The sequence below is a fragment of the Diabrotica virgifera genome, chromosome 6, assembly GCF_917563875.1.
Source record: "Diabrotica virgifera virgifera chromosome 6, PGI_DIABVI_V3a".
Lineage (NCBI taxonomy): Eukaryota > Metazoa > Arthropoda > Insecta > Coleoptera > Chrysomelidae > Diabrotica > Diabrotica virgifera.
In genome coordinates, this window is record NC_065448.1 from 175,234,224 (window position 1) to 175,253,640 (window position 19,417).

The 19,417-nt window shown below is 33.2% G+C and overlaps 2 protein-coding genes across 2 annotated transcripts in view; both read left to right on the plus strand.

Moving 5' to 3' along the window:
- LOC126886437 (UPF0489 protein C5orf22 homolog) overlaps positions 1-7,709 on the plus strand; it is a 51,810-nt gene extending 44,101 nt beyond the window's left edge. The window contains exon 3 of the mRNA XM_050653378.1: positions 6,396-7,709. Coding sequence (XP_050509335.1) covers positions 6,396-7,510 — 1,115 coding nt within the window. The 3' untranslated portion in view covers positions 7,511-7,709. The remainder of the gene's footprint in view (positions 1-6,395) is intronic.
- The window catches only part of LOC126886435 (paxillin), a 312,639-nt gene that overhangs the window by 66,335 nt on the left and 226,887 nt on the right, over positions 1-19,417 (plus strand). The gene's annotated exons all lie outside the window — the stretch shown is intronic.

Below are 19,417 nucleotides of genomic sequence, written 5' to 3' on the forward strand. Positions count from 1 at the left end.
TATTGATATGACCCAAGATAGAATTGTATGGAGAAATGCAATTAGGGAAGCCCACCCCGCATAGGGATAAAGGCAAAGAGAATGATGATGATGAGAAATCAATATTTAAGATAAATAGTGCACTACTATAATCTCTCCCATCAATATTTGTCCAAAAACTGCATCTACAAAATACCATGTGAATGCAACAATTTTTACGTAGGAGAAACTGCAAGACCACTAAGTGTCAGGGTAAACGAGTATGAAACATACATCAGGAACACGGTTCTTAGACATTACTACGGTTGCCTAAATCGACTAACCAATGAACATTAAGGGTGAGATTACGTCACGAGAGTTTACTGTCATTTGAATCGTAATATGATTTCACAATAAAACACTGAAAAACGTTTGTTTTTCTATACTTCCACAAAATTTATTACAACTATGTTATTACTACAGCTGTTTCGGCAAAGTGCCTTTCTCAAGTGATATATTTTACAATGTGTTTGCCTTTTTAAGTCTTTAACTGAAGAGGTTGAGGAGTGGGGAGCTGTTTGTCTCGAGTTGGTCATTCAGAATTATATCTGTATTTTTCAATTTATTAATTTCCATTGATTCTAAAAGTGATAGCTTAAGGCCTTTATTTTGAATATGTAGAATTTGAAACTCTTCATTGAAAGAATGATTATGATCTAGAAGGTGAAGTGCGTATGTAGAAGTGTCTGTTTTTCTATTGTTGAAAGCCCTTTTGTGTTCTGCTATCCGTTTGTCAAAAGTTCTGCCAGTTTGACCGATGTAAGTTTTCGGACAGTCACCACAAGTTAGTTTGTACACACCACTCTGTAGTTGTTTTCTCTTTCGGCTTTTATTGTTTTTAATATGTTTGCTTAAGTTGTTGTTAGTTCTGAAAGCTGGTGTTATTCCTTTCTTTTTTATGTATCTGGCTATTTTTGTTGTTATTTTGCCAGTATATGTGAGAGAGCAGAAGGTACTGGGTTCTTTCTGTGGTGGTGGATACACTAATTTCAAGGCTTTCTTATGGAGTTTTTGGTTTAAAATGTTGTTAACTGTTTGTTCGTTATAGCCATTGTTTACTGCTATTTGTCTAATGATATTTAGTTCTGTCTCGAAGTTATTTTTTGTCATAGGAATTTCTGTCAGTCTATGTATCATGCTATGGTAGGCTGCTAATTTGTGTTGTGTAGGATAGGATGATGAATTGTGTATAGTTGTGTCAGTATGGGTAGGTTTATGATATACGGAGAACTCATGTTTGTTGTGTAGTCTGGTAATCGTTACATCTAGAAAGTTTATGGAATTATTCTAATCTGTTTCTATTGTGAACTCAATATTACTATGAAGTGAATTAATGTATGATAGAAATTGGTCAAGTTGTCTGTTAGTTCCTGTAAAGCAGACTAGTATGTCATCCACGTATCTCCACCAATATAAGAACTGTTTAAATAAGGGGTGTTTAGAAATTGTTGTTACAAGTTGGTTCATAAATATATCTGATAGTAATGGGCTTAGAGGATTACCCATAATAAGTCCTGCACTGTTGTTTGTGTAAATTTGATTATTGAATTCAAAATAGTCTTGATTTATGCAAATTTCAAGAAGGTGTAAAATTTCAGATGCAATGATTACAGAATACACTAAATTTTCACCTAAATTCACCGTAAAAAATACACTAGAACTAGTTAATAAAATACAACATTTTCAATTGCCCAACAACTCCAGACTAATTTCATTTGACGTAAAAAATCTTTTTCCTAGTGTTCCTCCTACAGAAACTTTTGTTTTAGTTAAAAACCTTTTAGAACATAATAGTACAAATCCGATCATTGCATCTGAAATTTTACACCTTCTTGAAATTTGCATAAATCAAGACTATTTTGAATTCAATAATCAAATTTACACAAACAACAGTGCAGGACTTATTATGGGTAATCCTCTAAGCCCATTACTATCAGATATATTTATGAACCAACTTGAAACAACAATTTCTAAACACCCCTTATTTAAACAGTTCTTATATTGGTGGAGATACGTGGATGACATACTAGTCTGCTTTACAGGAACTAACAGACAACTTGACCAATTTCTATCATACATTAATTCACTTCATAGTAATATTGAGTTCACAATAGAAACAGATTAGAATAATTCCATAAACTTTCTAGATGTAACTATTACCAGACTACACAACAAACATGAGTTCTCCGTATATCATAAACCTACCCATACTGACACAACTATACACAATTCATCATCCTATCCTACACAACACAAATTAGCAGCCTACCATAGCATGATACATAGACTGACAGAAATTCCTATGACAAAAAATAACTTCGAGACAGAACTAAATATCATTAGACAAATAGCAGTAAACAATGGCTATAACGAACAAACAGTTAACAACATTTTAAACCAAAAACTCCATAAGAAAGCCTTGAAATTAGTGTATCCACCACCACAGAAAGAACCCAGTACCTTCTGCTCTCTCACATATACTGGCAAAATAACAACAAAAATAGCCAGATACATAAAAAAGAAAGGAATAACACCAGCTTTCAGAACTAACAACAACTTAAGCAAACATATTAAAAACAATAAAAGCCGAAAGAGAAAACAACTACAGAGTGGTGTGTACAAACTAACTTGTGGTGACTGTCCGAAAACTTACATCGGTCAAACTGGCAGAACTTTTGACAAACGGATAGCAGAACACAAAAGGGCTTTCAACAATAGAAAAACAGACACTTCTACATACGCACTTCACCTTCTAGATCATAATCATTCTTTCAATGAAGAGTTTCAAATTCTACATATTCAAAATAAAGGCCTTAAGCTATCACTTTTAGAATCAATGAAAATTAATAAATTGAAAAATACAGATATAATTCTGAATGACCAACTCGAGACAAACAGCTCCCCACTCCTCAACCTCTTCAGTTAAAGACTTAAAAAGGCAAACACATTGTAAAATATATCACTTGAGAAAGGCACTTTGCCGAAACAGCTGTAGTAATAACATAGTTGTAATAAATTTTGTGGAAGTATAGAAAAACAAACGTTTTTCAGTGTTTTATTGTGAAATCATATTACGATTCAAATGACAGTAAACTCTCGTGACGTAATCTCACCCTTAATGTTCATTGGTTAGTCGATTTAGGCAACCGTAGTAATGTCTAAGAACCGTGTTCCTGATGTATGTTTCATACTCGTTTACCCTGACACTTAGTGGTCTTGCAGTTTCTCCTACGTAAAAATTGTTGCATTCACATGGTATTTTGTAGATGCAGTTTTTGGACAAATATTGATGGGAGAGATTATAGTAGTGCACTATTTATCTTAAATATTGATTTCTCATCATCATCATTCTCTTTGCCTTTATCCCTATGCGGGGTGGGCTTCCCTAATTGCATTTCTCCATACAATTCTATCTTGGGTCATATCAATATTAATCCCCTTTACCAACATGTCCTGCCTAATCGTCTCCCCCCACGTCTTCTTTTGTCTTCCGCTTCTACTCCTTCCAGGAATCTGCACTTCAGCAATTCTTCGTATTGGGTGATTAGCGTCTCGACGTTGAACATGACCAAACCATCTCAACCTATGCTCTCTCATTTTGGCATCAATTGGTGCCACACCTAGACTTCCCCTAATATACTCATTTTTAATTTTATCCTTTTTTGTCACTCCACTCATCCATCTAAGCATTCGCATTTCCGCCACATGCATTCGTTGTTCCTCTTTTTTTTTAACTGCCCAACATTCAGTTCCGTACATCATAGCCGGTCTTATGGCTGTTTTATAGAATTTTCCCTTCAACTTCATTGGAATTTTCCTGTCACACAGCACACCACTCGCTTCCTTCCACTTCATCCACCCAGCCCTAATTCTACTGCATGCATCTCCATCTATTTCTCCATTACTCTGTAATACCGATCCCAGGTACTTAAAAATATTTCTTTTTACAATCAGTTCACCATCCAAAGATATAATTTTATTTGTAGTAACTCCATCTTTAAATGAACATTACAAATACTCTGTCTTTGTCCTACTAAGTTGTAAACCTTTTTCCTCCAGAGCTTGTCTCCACTGTTCCAGTTTTTGTTCTAAGTCTCTTTTACTATTTCCTACTAACACGACATCATCAGCATACATTAATCACCATGGAATGTTACCCTGTAGTTTCGCTGTTATCTGGTCCAAAACTAATGAGAATAAATACGGACTAAGCACCGAGCCTTGGTGCAATCCTATTTTCACATGAAACTGATCAGTCTCTCCCACACCTGTCCTAACACTAGTCGTTACTCCCTCATACATATCCCTCACAACCTTTACATATTCACCAGGGACTCCTTTCTTATTGAGTGCCCACCACAGAATCTCTCGAGGAACTCTATCATATGCTTTCACAAGATCAATGAATACCATATGAGCGTTTGTTTCTTTACTCCTGTATTTTTCCATTAACTGCCTTATAATGAAAATGGCATCTGTTGTTGATCTGCCCCGCATAAAGCCAAATTGATTCTCGGATATTTCGGTCTCTTCACGTATCCGTCTATCAATTACTCTTTCCCATATTTTCATGGTGTGGCTAAGCAGTTTTATAGCCCTGTAGTTTGTACATTGTTGTATATCTCCCTTGTTTTTGTAGACAGGTACTAGTATACTGCTTCTCCATTCATCAGGCGTTTGTCCAACTTCCATAATTCTACTAAATAAACCTGCTAGCCACCTTGTTCCTGTCTCTCCCAATGCTCTCCATACTTCCCCAGGAATATCATCTGGTCCTACCGCTTTTCCTTTCTTTATTTTTTGAAGCGCTTGAGCCACTTCCTCGTTTGATATTTTGGTGACCATTGCTGCTACTGTCTCCGTTGACTCTACAGGCTGTCTGTCAAATTCTTCATTTAATAAGCCGTTAAAGTACTTTCTCCATCTCTTTTTGACATCCTTTTCGTGAACTAGTATTTTATTATTTTCATCTCGGTTACATCTAATCTGATTAAAATCTTTTGCTTTCTTTGCTATCTGTTTGGCTATTTTATATATCTTCGTTTCGCCTTCCCTGGTATCAAGTTGATCGTATAGGTTTGAATACGCTTCTGCTTTGGCTTTTGCTACTGCTACTTTCGCTTCCTTTTTCGCCACCATATAGTTTTGAAGATCTGTGTCGGATCTGGTTTCTTGCCACTTTTTATATAATTTTCCCTTCTCTTTTATTTTTCCTTGTACTTCATTTGACCACCACCAAGTCTCTTTATCCTCAAATTTTTTTCCTGCCGTTTTCCCAAGTATTTCAGTAGCAGCCTCTCTAATACTACCGGCCATATTTCTCCAAATTGTATAAGGGCTTCCTTTTATGTTCCAACATATTTTGTCTACTATTCTTTCCCTGAATAGACCTCTCTCATCTTTTAGCATCCACCGCTTGATTTTTTGAGGTCCTCTTCGATATTTTGGTTTAGCTTCACTTTTTACTTCAATGTCCAGAACAAGCAGCTTATGTTGTTGGCTTACTGTCTCACTAACTATTACCTTGCAGTCCTTGCATTCACGTATGTCTTCTTTCCTTATCATGAAATAGTCTATTTGGGATTGATGTTGTCCACTTTTGTACGTAATAAGATGAGTTTCTCTCTTTTTAAAGAATGTGTTAACAATCGCCATATCTAGTGCTGTTGCTAATTCAAGCATATCATATCCAGCTTCATTTGTAGTTCCAAAGCCTAAACCCCCATGTATTGCTTCGTATCCTGCCTTGGCTTGGGCCCACATGTGCATTGAAATCACCTCCTATTATAACTTTCTCCTCTGGCGGAATATCACTACAGACCTGTTTGAGGAGCACACACACACACACACACACACACACACACAACATTCAATACCTCTTTATCAATTACAAATTTCACTGCCATCATTCTATCACTCGTTCTTACAACTTCCACTACGTTATTTTTCATTTTACTATCAGCAATTATACCAACTCCATTTCTAATGTTACTACTCCCTGCATACCACAATTTGTAGCCTTCACCTAGTTCTTTCGCCCTTTGTCCTTTCCACCTAGATTCTTGAATACAAGCAATTTGAACTCTCCTTCGTTTGAGCGCATCCACTAACTCCAGACTCTTACCTGTAAGACTACCAAGATTCCACGACCCTATCCTGATTTTTCTAACCTGCAATGGTGTTCCCCTGAGATATTCCTCACCCGGAAATCCGAACGGAGGCTCATTTTACTTCCGGCATATTTTACCTCAGGAGATGCCATCATTTCAGTATAATGATTTGTATGCTGCAGATTTAACATAAATATTAACGTAGATTAGAATTATTAAATGCCTACATGATAAGTATTACTAAGACCAGGTATTTTTGGTCAACAGGTGCCAGAAGGAATAAACAGCACAAGAAAATTCCTATTTATGTAGTCGAAGGCCATCACGAAGTCATACCATTCGTCCATAAGAATATCGGATCGAAGCATCTACCCGTCGAAGGATCTACTTTGATCCATTTCGACTCTCATCCAGACATGCTGATACCTCTTGATATGCCAGCAGAATACGTGTTTGACAAGGAAAAACTGTACGATAGTCTGAGTATAGAAAATTGGATCATGCCTGCCGCATATGCCGGTCACTTCGAGCATTTGGTGTGGATCAAACCTCCATGGGCGCACCAAATTGAAGATTCCAGTCAGATCTTCAATATAGGAAAAGATTCAACTAATGGTACAATACGTTTAGATTGCAAGGAAACTTATTTTGTTTCTGAATGTTTGTATACTAACATTAAGGATCTTGAAAACTCGAGGGCAGTTCAGTTAGACGTCGCTACTCTTGGAAAGAAATTAGTAAATGATAGTGATGATCTGAACCAAATTCGTTTGTTAATATCTAGGTCTGATGCTCCTGTTGTTTTGGATATAGATCTTGACTTTTTTAGCACAGGTAATCCGTTTAAAAGAATGTATGAGGAGGCCAATATGTACGAGCAGCTCAAAGATATTTATTACTATAAAACACCTAGCTCAAAAGACGATAGCGTTATTTCTGAATCTACACTTACTAGAAAGAAACAGATAGATTTCCTTTACAACATATTTAAAAGTCTTAACGAAACCAAAACAATGCCTGATGTAAAAGATCCAAGCGAGCAGTGGAAGAAAGTAGACAATTTGAGAAAAAAGATGCTAGAACACTACGAAGAAGATGACATAGATTGGCTACTGGTACACGACGCTGGTTGCACTTGTGATGATTCAGGACTACCCGATCATATATCTTCCATGGAAGAACTTGAAGTAATGTTCGACTGCTTTAAGAATTTCTTAGAGATCTTGCCAAAACCTCCTGTAATAGTAACGATTTCCAGATCAACAGAAGATGATTATACTCCGTTTGAAAATGTTGAGTTAATTCAAAACAAAGTTACTGAACTTTTAAAGCTTAGATTTTCTTGTGATGAACCTGTATTGCAATATCTTAACAAAGATTAGGAGGAGCCAAATTAAAAAAATATTATTGTTTAAGTATAAAAGTATTATTACTTAAATCATGTGTGACTTAGCAGTTAATATTTCCGGCATTATAGATGCATTCAAGTAGTTTAGTATAACATGTATTTATTAATTAATTTATTAAATACAATAAGAGTAATTGGATTATTTTAATATAATAAAAATAAACCATTTAAAATATATATCTATTACTAGGTACAGGGTTATTCACTATATTTTGACCCCCCTGTAAACTGCTTTATTTACAGAATTAGAAAAAAATTTAAAATGCAAAAGTTATTCGATTTTTAAATTATGATTATTTGACATATATATCATACTAGTGACGTCATCCATCTGGGCGTGATGATGTAATCGACTATTTTTTTACTATGTTTTTAAATGAAAATAGGGGTCGTCTGATAGCTCATTTGAAAGGTTATTAAATTCTCTATTCAGTAATACAGTGTGTCCACGGTTGGGGTGCCCAAGAGGAAAAACTTTTTTATTTTCAATTTTAGCGAAAAATGTCATTCTTGTTAAAAAGTTTTGCTTGTTCTAAAACCCCATAAAACGAAATAAAATTAAAGTTTTTCAAACCATGCTTAATTTTGTAGCCAATTTTATGTAAATCCCTATACATTTTTGCACTAAGTTCGAAATTGTAACAATAACAACTTGGAAGAACAACCCTTTCGCTTCTTTGGATTATGAAACCAGACTTTGTCGTTCTCCTTGAATCATCCAATTATTAAATAATTATTAATCCAATAATTTTAACAATAAAATTGATCACAAGATAATTTTTTTTGAACGCTAACATTGTCGAATAAAATGACAATTCGCAAATTATTTATCGGAGTTGACAGTTACTAAGCTACATTGTGGCTTGGCAACACTAGATTATTGTTACGATTTCGAACTTAGTGCAAAAATTTATAGGGATTTACATAAAATAGACCACAAAATTAAGCAGGATTTGTAAAACTTGAATTTTATTTCGTTTTATGGGGTTTTAGAACAAGCAAAACTTTTTATCAAGAATGACATTTTTCGCTAAAATTGCAAATAAGTGGACACACTATATAAACATTAATATAATTATTTATACAGGGTGTCCAAAAAAAAATTAATTAAATTATTTGACACAAAAAGAAGAATGTATGTAATTTATTTAATTCAAAATACATTCTACTGCTGTCAGAAAACAGAAATAAATGTTTATTGAACAAAAAAACATTACTTTTCAATTGAATTCAATTCAAGCTGCCACCCATCTGCCTCTTGGCAGTTTGAACATTGAATTTAAGCAAAAAGCAATGTTTATTTGTGCTGTAAACTTTTATTTCTGTTTTCTAACAGCATAGAAGATATTATACATTCTTCTTTTTGTGTCAATTAATTTAATTAAAAATTTTTTTTTGGACACTATAAATAATTATCTTATTTATATTACTGAATAGAGAATTGAATAACCTTTCAAATGAGCTAGCACACGACCCTATTCTCATTTAAAAAAATTGTCGATCACGTCATCACTCCCAGATGGATGACGTCACTAGTATGATGTATATGTCAAACAAAGAAGGTGTGTGTACTTTGTACGCACGTAACAGGTTATACTTCTATTATATGATTTCAACGAAATAAATATACTTTAAACAGTTTATTTGTATTTTATTTAAATATTAAACTAATTTTAATACTTGCCACTTTCAAAAAAATTTTATTAGAACAATACCAAAAATTAAAAAAAAAGGAATATGAATTGTCCGGATCTGAACGCGGGACCTTTCGATCTCTAGACGAATGCTCTACCAATCACCTACCACGGCTTTGTTTACATTGCTTCTCGGACATAATTACAATCACGGTGACAAATAGATCAAGTGAAAAGTATAAAATAAAAATGTTTTAATAATACTTGTTATCTTACTCCCGAGGAAGACAAATCCAAAGACACAAAAATTATAATAAATAATACATTTACTAAAAACACAATATATTCGTTTTGCACGTTATTTGCGCTGATACATATCTACATAAATTGAAAGATTTAGCAACTAAGTCCATACTGTCTGTGTGCGCATGCGCGCAGAATAATAAAAATTCACTCTCAATCGTGCCTAAAAAAGTATAACTTCAAAAATCATAATTTAAAAATCGAATAACTTTTGTATTGTACATTTTTTTCTAATTCTGTAAATAAAGCAGTTTACAGGGGGGTCAAAATATAGTTAATAACCCTGTACATATATCCGTATCACGAATATAATATTTGTAGAAGTATAGAACTATATGTAGAACTATATAATATATGTAGCACTATAGAAATGAAGAAACATATATCGCTGGTACGTATGATTAATGTGATTCCTAATATATTTCCAGTGAAAATAATAACTCTTTGATAAGTGTTGGCGATACAATTCTTTTTTATATGCGTGTCCGCGAAGATTATAACTCCCAAAATATTTATAACGAAAAGATGTAGTTCATAATAGATGCCGACGAAAACAATTTCTTCCCTTTCTGTTTCTGTTTCTACCGACGAACCAATTATTTCTGAGAACTTTTTAGTAATTTAGTCCAGAAAGCCACTGCGCATCCGCTAGGAAAAATATTCTAATTCGGATTTTTTGCACAATCTTACTCAAAAAGGATTCTTTTAACAAATTTGCATGTTGCAAGGACCAAAAAGTGGTCAAAAATTTTTTAAACGTTTTTTTTTGTTTTTTTCCTAAAATTATTTTTTTTGCATGGAAAAAAGTTTTTTTAGGTTTTTTGGATCATTCCAAACAGAAAAGGTCTTTAGTGACTTTTCTCTAAAAATGATAGTTTTTGACATATAAGTGATTAAAAATTGAAAAATTGCGAAATCGGCCATTTTTAACCCTCAAAAACTATGTGAAAAACTGAAAATTTGAATGTTGCCAAGGTAGGTTCTTTAAACATCGATTGATGAAATCCTGAAGAGTTTTTTGCAATAAAATATTCAAAACTCCTTCGTTTTTTAATTGCTAATCAAGCGTGCTCGACACTATTTTCCACCGACAGTATGGTGCAAATGAAAGGAATAAATTCGTTATTTCGTAAACCGGCGACTTTAAGGAAAAATCTCGAAACAGGTCGATTTTTATTTTTAAGTTATGATATTGTGGCATATATGGTATACTAGTGACGTCATCCATCTGGACGTGATGACGTAATCGATGATTTTTTTAAATGAGGACAGGGGTCGTGTGCTAGCTTATTTGAAAGGTTCTTCAATTCTCTATTCAGTAATATAAACATTTACATAATTGTTTATACAGGGTGTCCAAAAAATTTTTATTAAATTAAATTATTTGACAAAAAAAGAAGTAGAAGGACACCCTGTATAAGTAATTATGTAAATGTTTACATTACTGAATAGAGAATTGAAGAACCTTTCAAATGAGCTACCACAGGATCCCTTCTTCTTCTTCTTAAAGTTCCGCTCCTATCGGAGATTGGAAATCATTCTGGCAATTATAATTTTGTTGGTTACGCGCCGGAACAGTTCAATTGAGCTGCATCCAAACCATTCACGGAGATTGCGTAGCCACGAGATTTTACGTCTTCCTACGCTTCTTCTGCCTTTGATTTTGCCCTGCATTATATTCCTTAATAGTTCGTATTTTTCACCTCTCATGATGTGCCCCAAGTACTCCAACTTCCTGATTTTTATGGAATTTAAAACTTCGCATTGTTTTCCTAGTTGTTCGAGCACAGGATCCCTATTCTCATTTAAAAAAATCATCGATTACGTCATCACGCCCAGACGGATGACGTCACTAGTATACCATATATACCACAATATCATAACTTAAAAATAAAAATCGACCTGTTTCGGGACTTTTCCTTAAAGCCGCCGGTTTACGAAATAACGAATTTATTCCTTTCATTTGCACCATACTGTCGGTGGAAAATAGTGTCGCACACGCTTGATTAGCAATTAAAAAAAAATAGGAGTTTTGAATATTGTATTGCAAAAAACTCTTCGGGATTTCATCAATCGATGTTTAAAGAATATCTACCTACGTTGGCAACATTCAAATTTTCAGTTTTTCACATAGTTTTTGAGGGTTAAAAATGGCTGATTTCGCAATTTTTCAATTTTTAATCGCTTATATGTCAAAAACTATCATTTTTAGAGAAAAGTCACTAAAGACCTTTTCTCTTTGGAATGATCCAAAAAACCTAAAAAAAACTTTTTTCCATGCAAAAAAAATAATTTTAAGAAAAAAACAAAAAAAAAACGTTTAAAAAATTTTTGACCACCTTTTGGTCCTGGCAACATGCAAATTTGTTAAAAGGAGTCCTTTTTGAGTAAGATTGTGCAAAAAATCCGAATTCGAATATTTTTCCTAGCGGATGCGCAGTGGCATTCTGGACTAATTATAATTTTCGTGGACCCAAAACAGAAATGATGTTTTTTGCTGATACTCCTCAAAAAATAATTTTTTTCGCTAACACTTTATTAGGAATTATAATTTTCACAATCATATAATCGAAAATAATATTTTTCGCGGGGTTCATTGAAAGTTCTACTCTTACCGGCATTTTTCGGAGTTATACTTTTCGTAGGCGGCGATATATGCTTACATACTACTCGTAAAGAGGTACTTCGTACCATTTTGAAGTGAATTGACAGAGATGTACAAACTTGAAAGTTACAATGTGTGCCAGAGTATTGTAAAAGTTAGGCCACACGTAGTGCAGAATGTGTATAACGGGTTGCATTTGATAACAATGAAGTCAGATATTAACACTATTTAAATTGTCAATATTTTTATTTTATGATTTATTGTTTAAACAGCAATACAGTTAATAAAATGTACTCTTCTTCTTTAAGTGCCGTCTCCCAATCGGAGGTTGGATATCATCATCACTATCTTTCTCTATCTACCGCTGCTCTGAAGAGTTAAACCAGTCCCTTAAATTCTTCCTCCATGATACTCTCCTTCTTCCAATACTCCTTCCGCCTCTTATCTTTCCCTGTATTACTAGTCTTAGCATTTCATATAGCTCCCCCCCTCATTACGTGTCCCAGATATTGTAACTTTCATTTTTATTGTTTTTATTATTTCGCATTCTTTTCCCATTTCTCGCAATACTTTCGTGTTCGTTTTCTTCTGTGTCCATGCTTCTATTCCCACCAAAAATAATAAATGATCAACTTTGTACAGGTCAAAAACATTTTAACGCATGGCACGCAAATTGAACAAGTGTATACCTATAAGTACCTAGGCCACGAGATTAAATTAGGAAGGGGTAATTAAACAACACAGTTAAACAGGAGAATTGGACTAACATGGCCAGCATTATAGAACACTGAAGGGAAGTCTAGATCAGATATTCCCATGTGTTTGAAAAGAAAGGTCTTTGAATCAGTGCGTACTCCCAGTTCTAAAATATGAAGTAGAAACATTGACCCTTAACAGAAAATTAACCAATCAAATACAAGCAGTATAGAGAGCAATGGAGAGATCAATGTTGAATATATCCCTCAGAGACAGTTCAAATCAAATAGTTAGGAGAAGAACCGGTGTTAAGGTGCACTTAAAAGAATTACAACGCTGAAATGGAACTGGGCAATCCATGTTGCCAGGGTCAGAGATGGAAAATGGACAAAAAAAAAATAGAATGGAGACCTAGACACGATGCTTCTCGTAATTGAAGACATTCTCCGGACATCAAGCGCATCCTAAACAACTAGATTCAAGGTCCTCAAAATCGCATGCTATGGAATTATTTATGGGAGGCCTTTGTTCACCATTGGACTTAAAACGGCTAATGATGGTAATTATGATGATTTAGTCCACTTAACAATACTAAATGAATATAGACCAAGAGGCAGCGCTGAAAAATCTCTTTGAATTTACTAAAGCTAGATTTTTCACAGTTGATTACTGTGAGTGTGTAGAGAAACGTACTGCGGCCGGTCAAGCGAAACGTAGAACAGGAGTTACTGAGAGGCTATCAAAGTTGCTTTCCTACGAAGGTAATTAAATCCATTTAATAAGGCTGAAAATCAGTACACACATTCTAAATTAAATATAAATAAAAGTTATTATAGTCGGTCAGCTGTATGACGGGACAGAGCCGGTCGGTCAGCCCCAATAGTCGATTGAGGAAATGAAGCATTTTGGCTCGCAATTTTTTCGTCCAGCATGGATTTACTTGAAATTTTCACAGAAGGTAGGGAATAGTTCAAGGATCATTTTCTATATCATGCCGCTATCATACGCTAAAACCTTGGGGGTGGTTGCCACCCCATCTCGGGGGGTGGGAATTTTTTATTACATTTTAACCATGTAATTCGATGGAAAAAGTGATTCTAAGAAAAAAATGTTTTTTACATTTTCTTCGTAAAACTAATGTTTTTCGAGTTATTCGCGTTTGAAAATAACAGTTTTTCGACGAAAAAATCGACTTTTTTTTTAAAGTACCTCGAAAAATATTCTATATATTTTTGGCGATAAAAAGTTTCTTCAAAAATGGTTTCGTATGATTTTTAAAGAGCTATAAGACTGTGCAAATTAAATTCCGTAAGATCCCTTAGTTTTTAACTGGGGCGGGTTTAAAGGGCTCGGTCTAAATGGTTCTGTAAGTTATACAGGGTATTTACCAAGTTATAACCAATTTTATATGAAAATCGTAACAAGTTGAACTATCTGTATAAATAAAAATAAACACAACGGCAATGGTTTATTGATGCAATATTTTTTCATTTATTGTCAAAATTTTCATAAATGATTGATATTGCTAATTTTCTTTATATCGAATACAGTGTGAGTCAAAACGCAAGTACATTATTTTCTCAGTAATTTTAAATGGAACAACCTGTATTTTATATCACTATCGAAAAGTACTATTGCCGTACTTTAATGTTTGTATAACATTCCCTATGTTTAAATTTATTAGTTTTCGAGATATTTTCATTTTTTAGAGCACATTATTAATAACGGGTCCAAATCTTTCCAAATTTTAAGTAAGCCATGACTGAATTGTCTAAAACTGACAATTTACGATTACTGATTATCAATCTGTAATCAAAGTTGGCTACAATTTTTGTTATTAACTTTTATTGCTATTTATTACTATAACGGATTTACGGAGCTTTACCCCACTAATCAATCACCCTGTATGGATAAATATATTTTTTTTAAATTCCAAACTATTTTAAAAATGTGACTAATGCAATGACATTTTAAAGTACGTTAATAAATCGATATCTACAAATTGATGGTGGCTCAGTGGCATTAGACTGCAGATCGAGAAGTTCCGAGTTCTAACCCGGCTGTGGCTGTTGCGTATCTTTTTTTAATTTTTTTAATAAATAAATAAAAGTTGATATAATTAAAATTCATATTTTATACGTTAATTATTATATATAAAAATTATATAAACCGTGGTATTATAAAAAGTAGGTATTATAGTGTAATTTTTGGAATTTTAAGCATTTATATCGTCAAATTAATTTATATTCTCTCCTATAAATAATAAAAATGTTTTATTATAAAAAAGTTCTTTTTTATAAAAGTGTAATTATTTTTAATCGCCCTTGTCTCCATCCCATATGAATCAACAGGTCTTATTAAGCTTTATCTTTGTTCTCTGACTTAGAGTCTTGCTTCTCAGCAGATTTCTATTCATTCCATATGTTTTTTACCTATATCAGGATTCTTTCCTCCGTTCTCTCTTTTCCGGGTTTCCCTATTGTTATTCCCAAGTAGTTAAAGGTAAATACAGTTTCAAATTTATGGTACTGTGCTATTAGATATTTCTGAGTTGTTGTGCGGTCCTTCCCTATCGTAACGTATTTTGTTTTGTGATGGTTTATCTCTAGCCCTCTTCCCTTTGCTTCCTTATCTAATTTTTCAACCGCTTTTATAATTAGAGTATTTACTTTGATCTCATTAAAAGTTGTTCCGTTGAACTGATCTTTGCTGTGGTGTTCTTTAGGCTTACTGTTAGCATATTATGTCTTAGTAAAAATTATTTTATCGCCAATCGTCACTAAAGTCATTCATTATTGTACTCATTTTCCCTCATTTGCGGCAGTAAAGTAACACTTTATTGTACTGAAAGGCCGAATTTTACTTTACAATTAATCAAATTAACCCAGATTGAATGTAAGTGGTCGATGGCAGCAATCGAAAAGCGAGAATTTGAGTGAACTTAAAATTTATTTACTTTAATTATTAAAAATATTGTACACAATTTGCGTTATTATCAATTAAATTTATGTCAAAAAGTGAAATTCTGTAGTATTTTGTAAATACATATATTCATATAAAATAAATTAAAACATTACCGATTTAATAATTATTCAATATTGATAACTATCGATTAAAAATCGAAAGCGGCCATCTTGCAAAAGTTATCTGTCATCACTGTCATGAAATTATTATGACGTCTAAAATTTAAAAAGTTCTTAAATTGTAAATTGCAAGTAAGTGTTAAAACCAATATCAAATTATTGTAGATAGTGTAATTGTAGATAAAATATATTTTGGCATTATCCAAGCTGTCAAGCTTTTAGTACTTCATTTTCCAGTTTTTCATTCAGGGATTATTAAAATTAAAGATGATTAATTTTATGAAATAATGAATTTAATCAAACTAAAAAATTGTGTAGTGTTATAATGAGATTTTAAAGAAGTTAAATAAACGACTGATTTTTATTCAATTTATTTTATAAATTTTATATTATTTTTAAATAATTACAGAGTCCAAACTCTTACGTAGTCAAATTTAAGGTGCGAATCATCGGAATTTAAATTGCAGGTTGATTTTCAATCAAATTATGTTAGCGATAAAATTTTGTATTCACCACGTCAGTAAAGACTCTTTATCGAACTCGTCTGTTACTCGCCTCGCTCGCTACGCTCGCTCTTCTCGTAATATCAAGACTCGTTCGATAAAGAGTCACTTTACTGACTTGGTACATAAATAACTATTTTCTGGGATTTCAAGATTCTCTATGATAGGGGAGCCCAAGGGGAGATTTTTGCAGTTTCTCGAGCGCGTCAGATTATTACATGGGAGAAACCTTGTACCCTGAAAATGTACCTCTTCCATATATTGGCTCTTAATGCAGGGGAGTTCGTTAAGGGGGGGGGGCGAAAAAAAAATATATCCTTAGAAAAACTCGAAATCGTCAGATTAAGATAAGGTAAGTTAAGTACCTACACGCAAAACAGTGTATATTTCAAAAATCTGACGATTTGCGCGGGGCGTAAGGAAATGGGTTAGTGGTTAGTCCCAAAGTTTCACAAGAAAAAAGCGAATATTTCGCGAAATGAATAACAGATCGAAAAACTAAAAATTCATGATCAATATTTTTCAAAGATCTATCGAATGATACCAAACACGACTTCTCACGGAGAGGGGTGGTGGGCAAATTTTAAATACGAATCCCGCGATATTTCGCGAAATGAACATCAGATCGAAAAACTGAAAAATACACTTATTCCATATTTTTGAAAAATCTATCGAATGGTACCAAACACGACCCCTCACAGAGGTGGGGTGGGGGGTTCTTTAAAATCTTAAATGGGAGCTCTCATTTTTTATTGCAGATTTGGATTCCTTACGTAAAAATAAGTAACTTTTATTCGAGGTATTTTTTGGAATTATGGATAGATGGCGCTATCATCTAAAAAAACGATCGTTAGAAATGGAAAATTAAATTAAAAATGGAAAGTCCGCACTAAAATGGAAAACTTTACTTAACATTTTTTGAAATCCACAAGGAAGAATTTCCTGTAGCTGGCTGTATTATTACAAGTAAAATTTAATAAACAATTTTTGTCCTGGCAAAAGGTATATTAGTTTAAAAAGCCCCTACAGGGCTACAAACATAGAAACAAAACGTTTTCGCTCTGTAACAAGAGCATCATCAGTGTTACAAGAACATGGTGAGCCATCCAAAAATACAAAGGTTAAAACCTTTTAAAAATAGACTTAAAGTCTTATATAAATGTAAACATCGTAAAATCCAAAGGATGGATATAATTCTTATGGATGTGGCTTTAGGGCAACATGCGAGTCCCATGTCACCTGTTGCCTGTCACCTCTTATAACATAATGACCTAATTAATTATTACCCAGTAACCCACTTACAACGTGTGGGAGTCATATGTTGCCCTAAAGCCACATGCATAGGAATTATGTATATCCATCCTTTGTATTTTACGATGTTTACATTTATATAAGACTTTTAGTGTATTTTTAAAAGGTTTTAACCTTTGTATTTTTGGGTGGCTCACCATGTTCTTGTAACACTGATGATGCTCTTGTTACAGAGCGAACACGTTTTGTTTCTATTTTTGTAGCCTTACAGGGGCTTTTTAAACTAATATACCTTTTACCAGGACAACATTTTTTTATTAAATTTTACTCTTTTTTTGGTTTTAGGACCTACTCTTCACAACCAGGGCCGCGTTTAGGTCAATTGACGCCCTAGGCAATTCTCTAGCAGCCGCCCTTCAAACAAGTATCATTTTTGCGGAAAAAAATGCAGAAATTTTTATTTAAATAAGAATACACTAAAAATGGATTTAAACTACGATGTTTATATACCTACAATAGAAAAAATTGTCATTCCAGTTCGATCACATCAGAGACATCTATTCAAAAAAAGACTTTCAAAAAAAAATTTTGTTCTTGACAAAATCGACAAATTGTTAACACGTTCTTGCGTCATACTTGATGGGAAATTATTTTTTATTCTTGACATTTTCGAAAATGACCTTCCAGCGGACACGTCGGCAACTGGGAAGCACAAATAAGTGCAAAGCAATGTCAAAATTAGGGAAAATATCTTTCAATCCACTTAGTGCAGTCACTGAAGGTTTTCACCTCCTATTTCGTTGAACCGCCATCGATTTTCATGGAAATTATTGAGTAGTTAGAGGATACCTCAAGAAACAAAGGTGGCATGATGCCAACTTGCGCTTTTACCGTGGTGGTGAAAACTACCACTTTACGTGGGGGTGGAAAAAATAATACCATTAATCGATAGAGAGACAAATTCTAAGCAAAATTTGTTACATAAAGATATTAATATAAATTAATACTTTTTGAGTTCTTAAAGATCAAAGATTTTATTTTTTCGTAAAAAACGCATGTTTTAAAGCTGTTTTTCACGTATAACTCGAAAAATGTAAGCTTTTGAAGCTAAGCTAACTCGAAAAATGTAAGCTAAAATTGAAGATAATAAAAAGCTGAATACACTGCTCACTAAAGAGCTAGACTAGTGTTAATTCAAAGTGAGTTATGGGTAATTGAATATATATTTTTTCGACGAGTACTCAAATCTAAGTATTCAAGCTTAAATAACGGGAAAACGATGCATTTTATAAAATATACCTGCTAAGCACTTGTCAAAGTACTTCGGAGTACCTATCAAATGAGCTCCAGTAGAAGTTAATAACATCACAATTAAGTAAGTTATGATGAAAATAAGAGAACTCTTTAGAACTTTTTAGGAAAAACTGAAAAATAAAACACGCCATTTCCACAAAAATCAAAATTTATAATAATCCTAATAATTTATAAGAATTTCTTTATATTAGCATAAGTAATAATTTCAACAATTTGACCAGTTTAGAATGCATATTTTTGAAAAAAAAAGATGTAATTTAAAACAATCAGAATTTTTAAGATTACCTATCGTAATTTTCATTTTCTTTTGATAATAACTCCAAAAATACTCAATATAAGTAAAAAGTGATATAATATGTATGACCAAATTATAGTTTTTTCTGTATCAGATATTTTACCTTTTTAATATTTCTGTAGGTTAAAAAATAAGCGAGATAGAAACGTTACGTAACCGGGGCCATTTAACGTTTTATTAAAAAAAAGGTAAGGGGT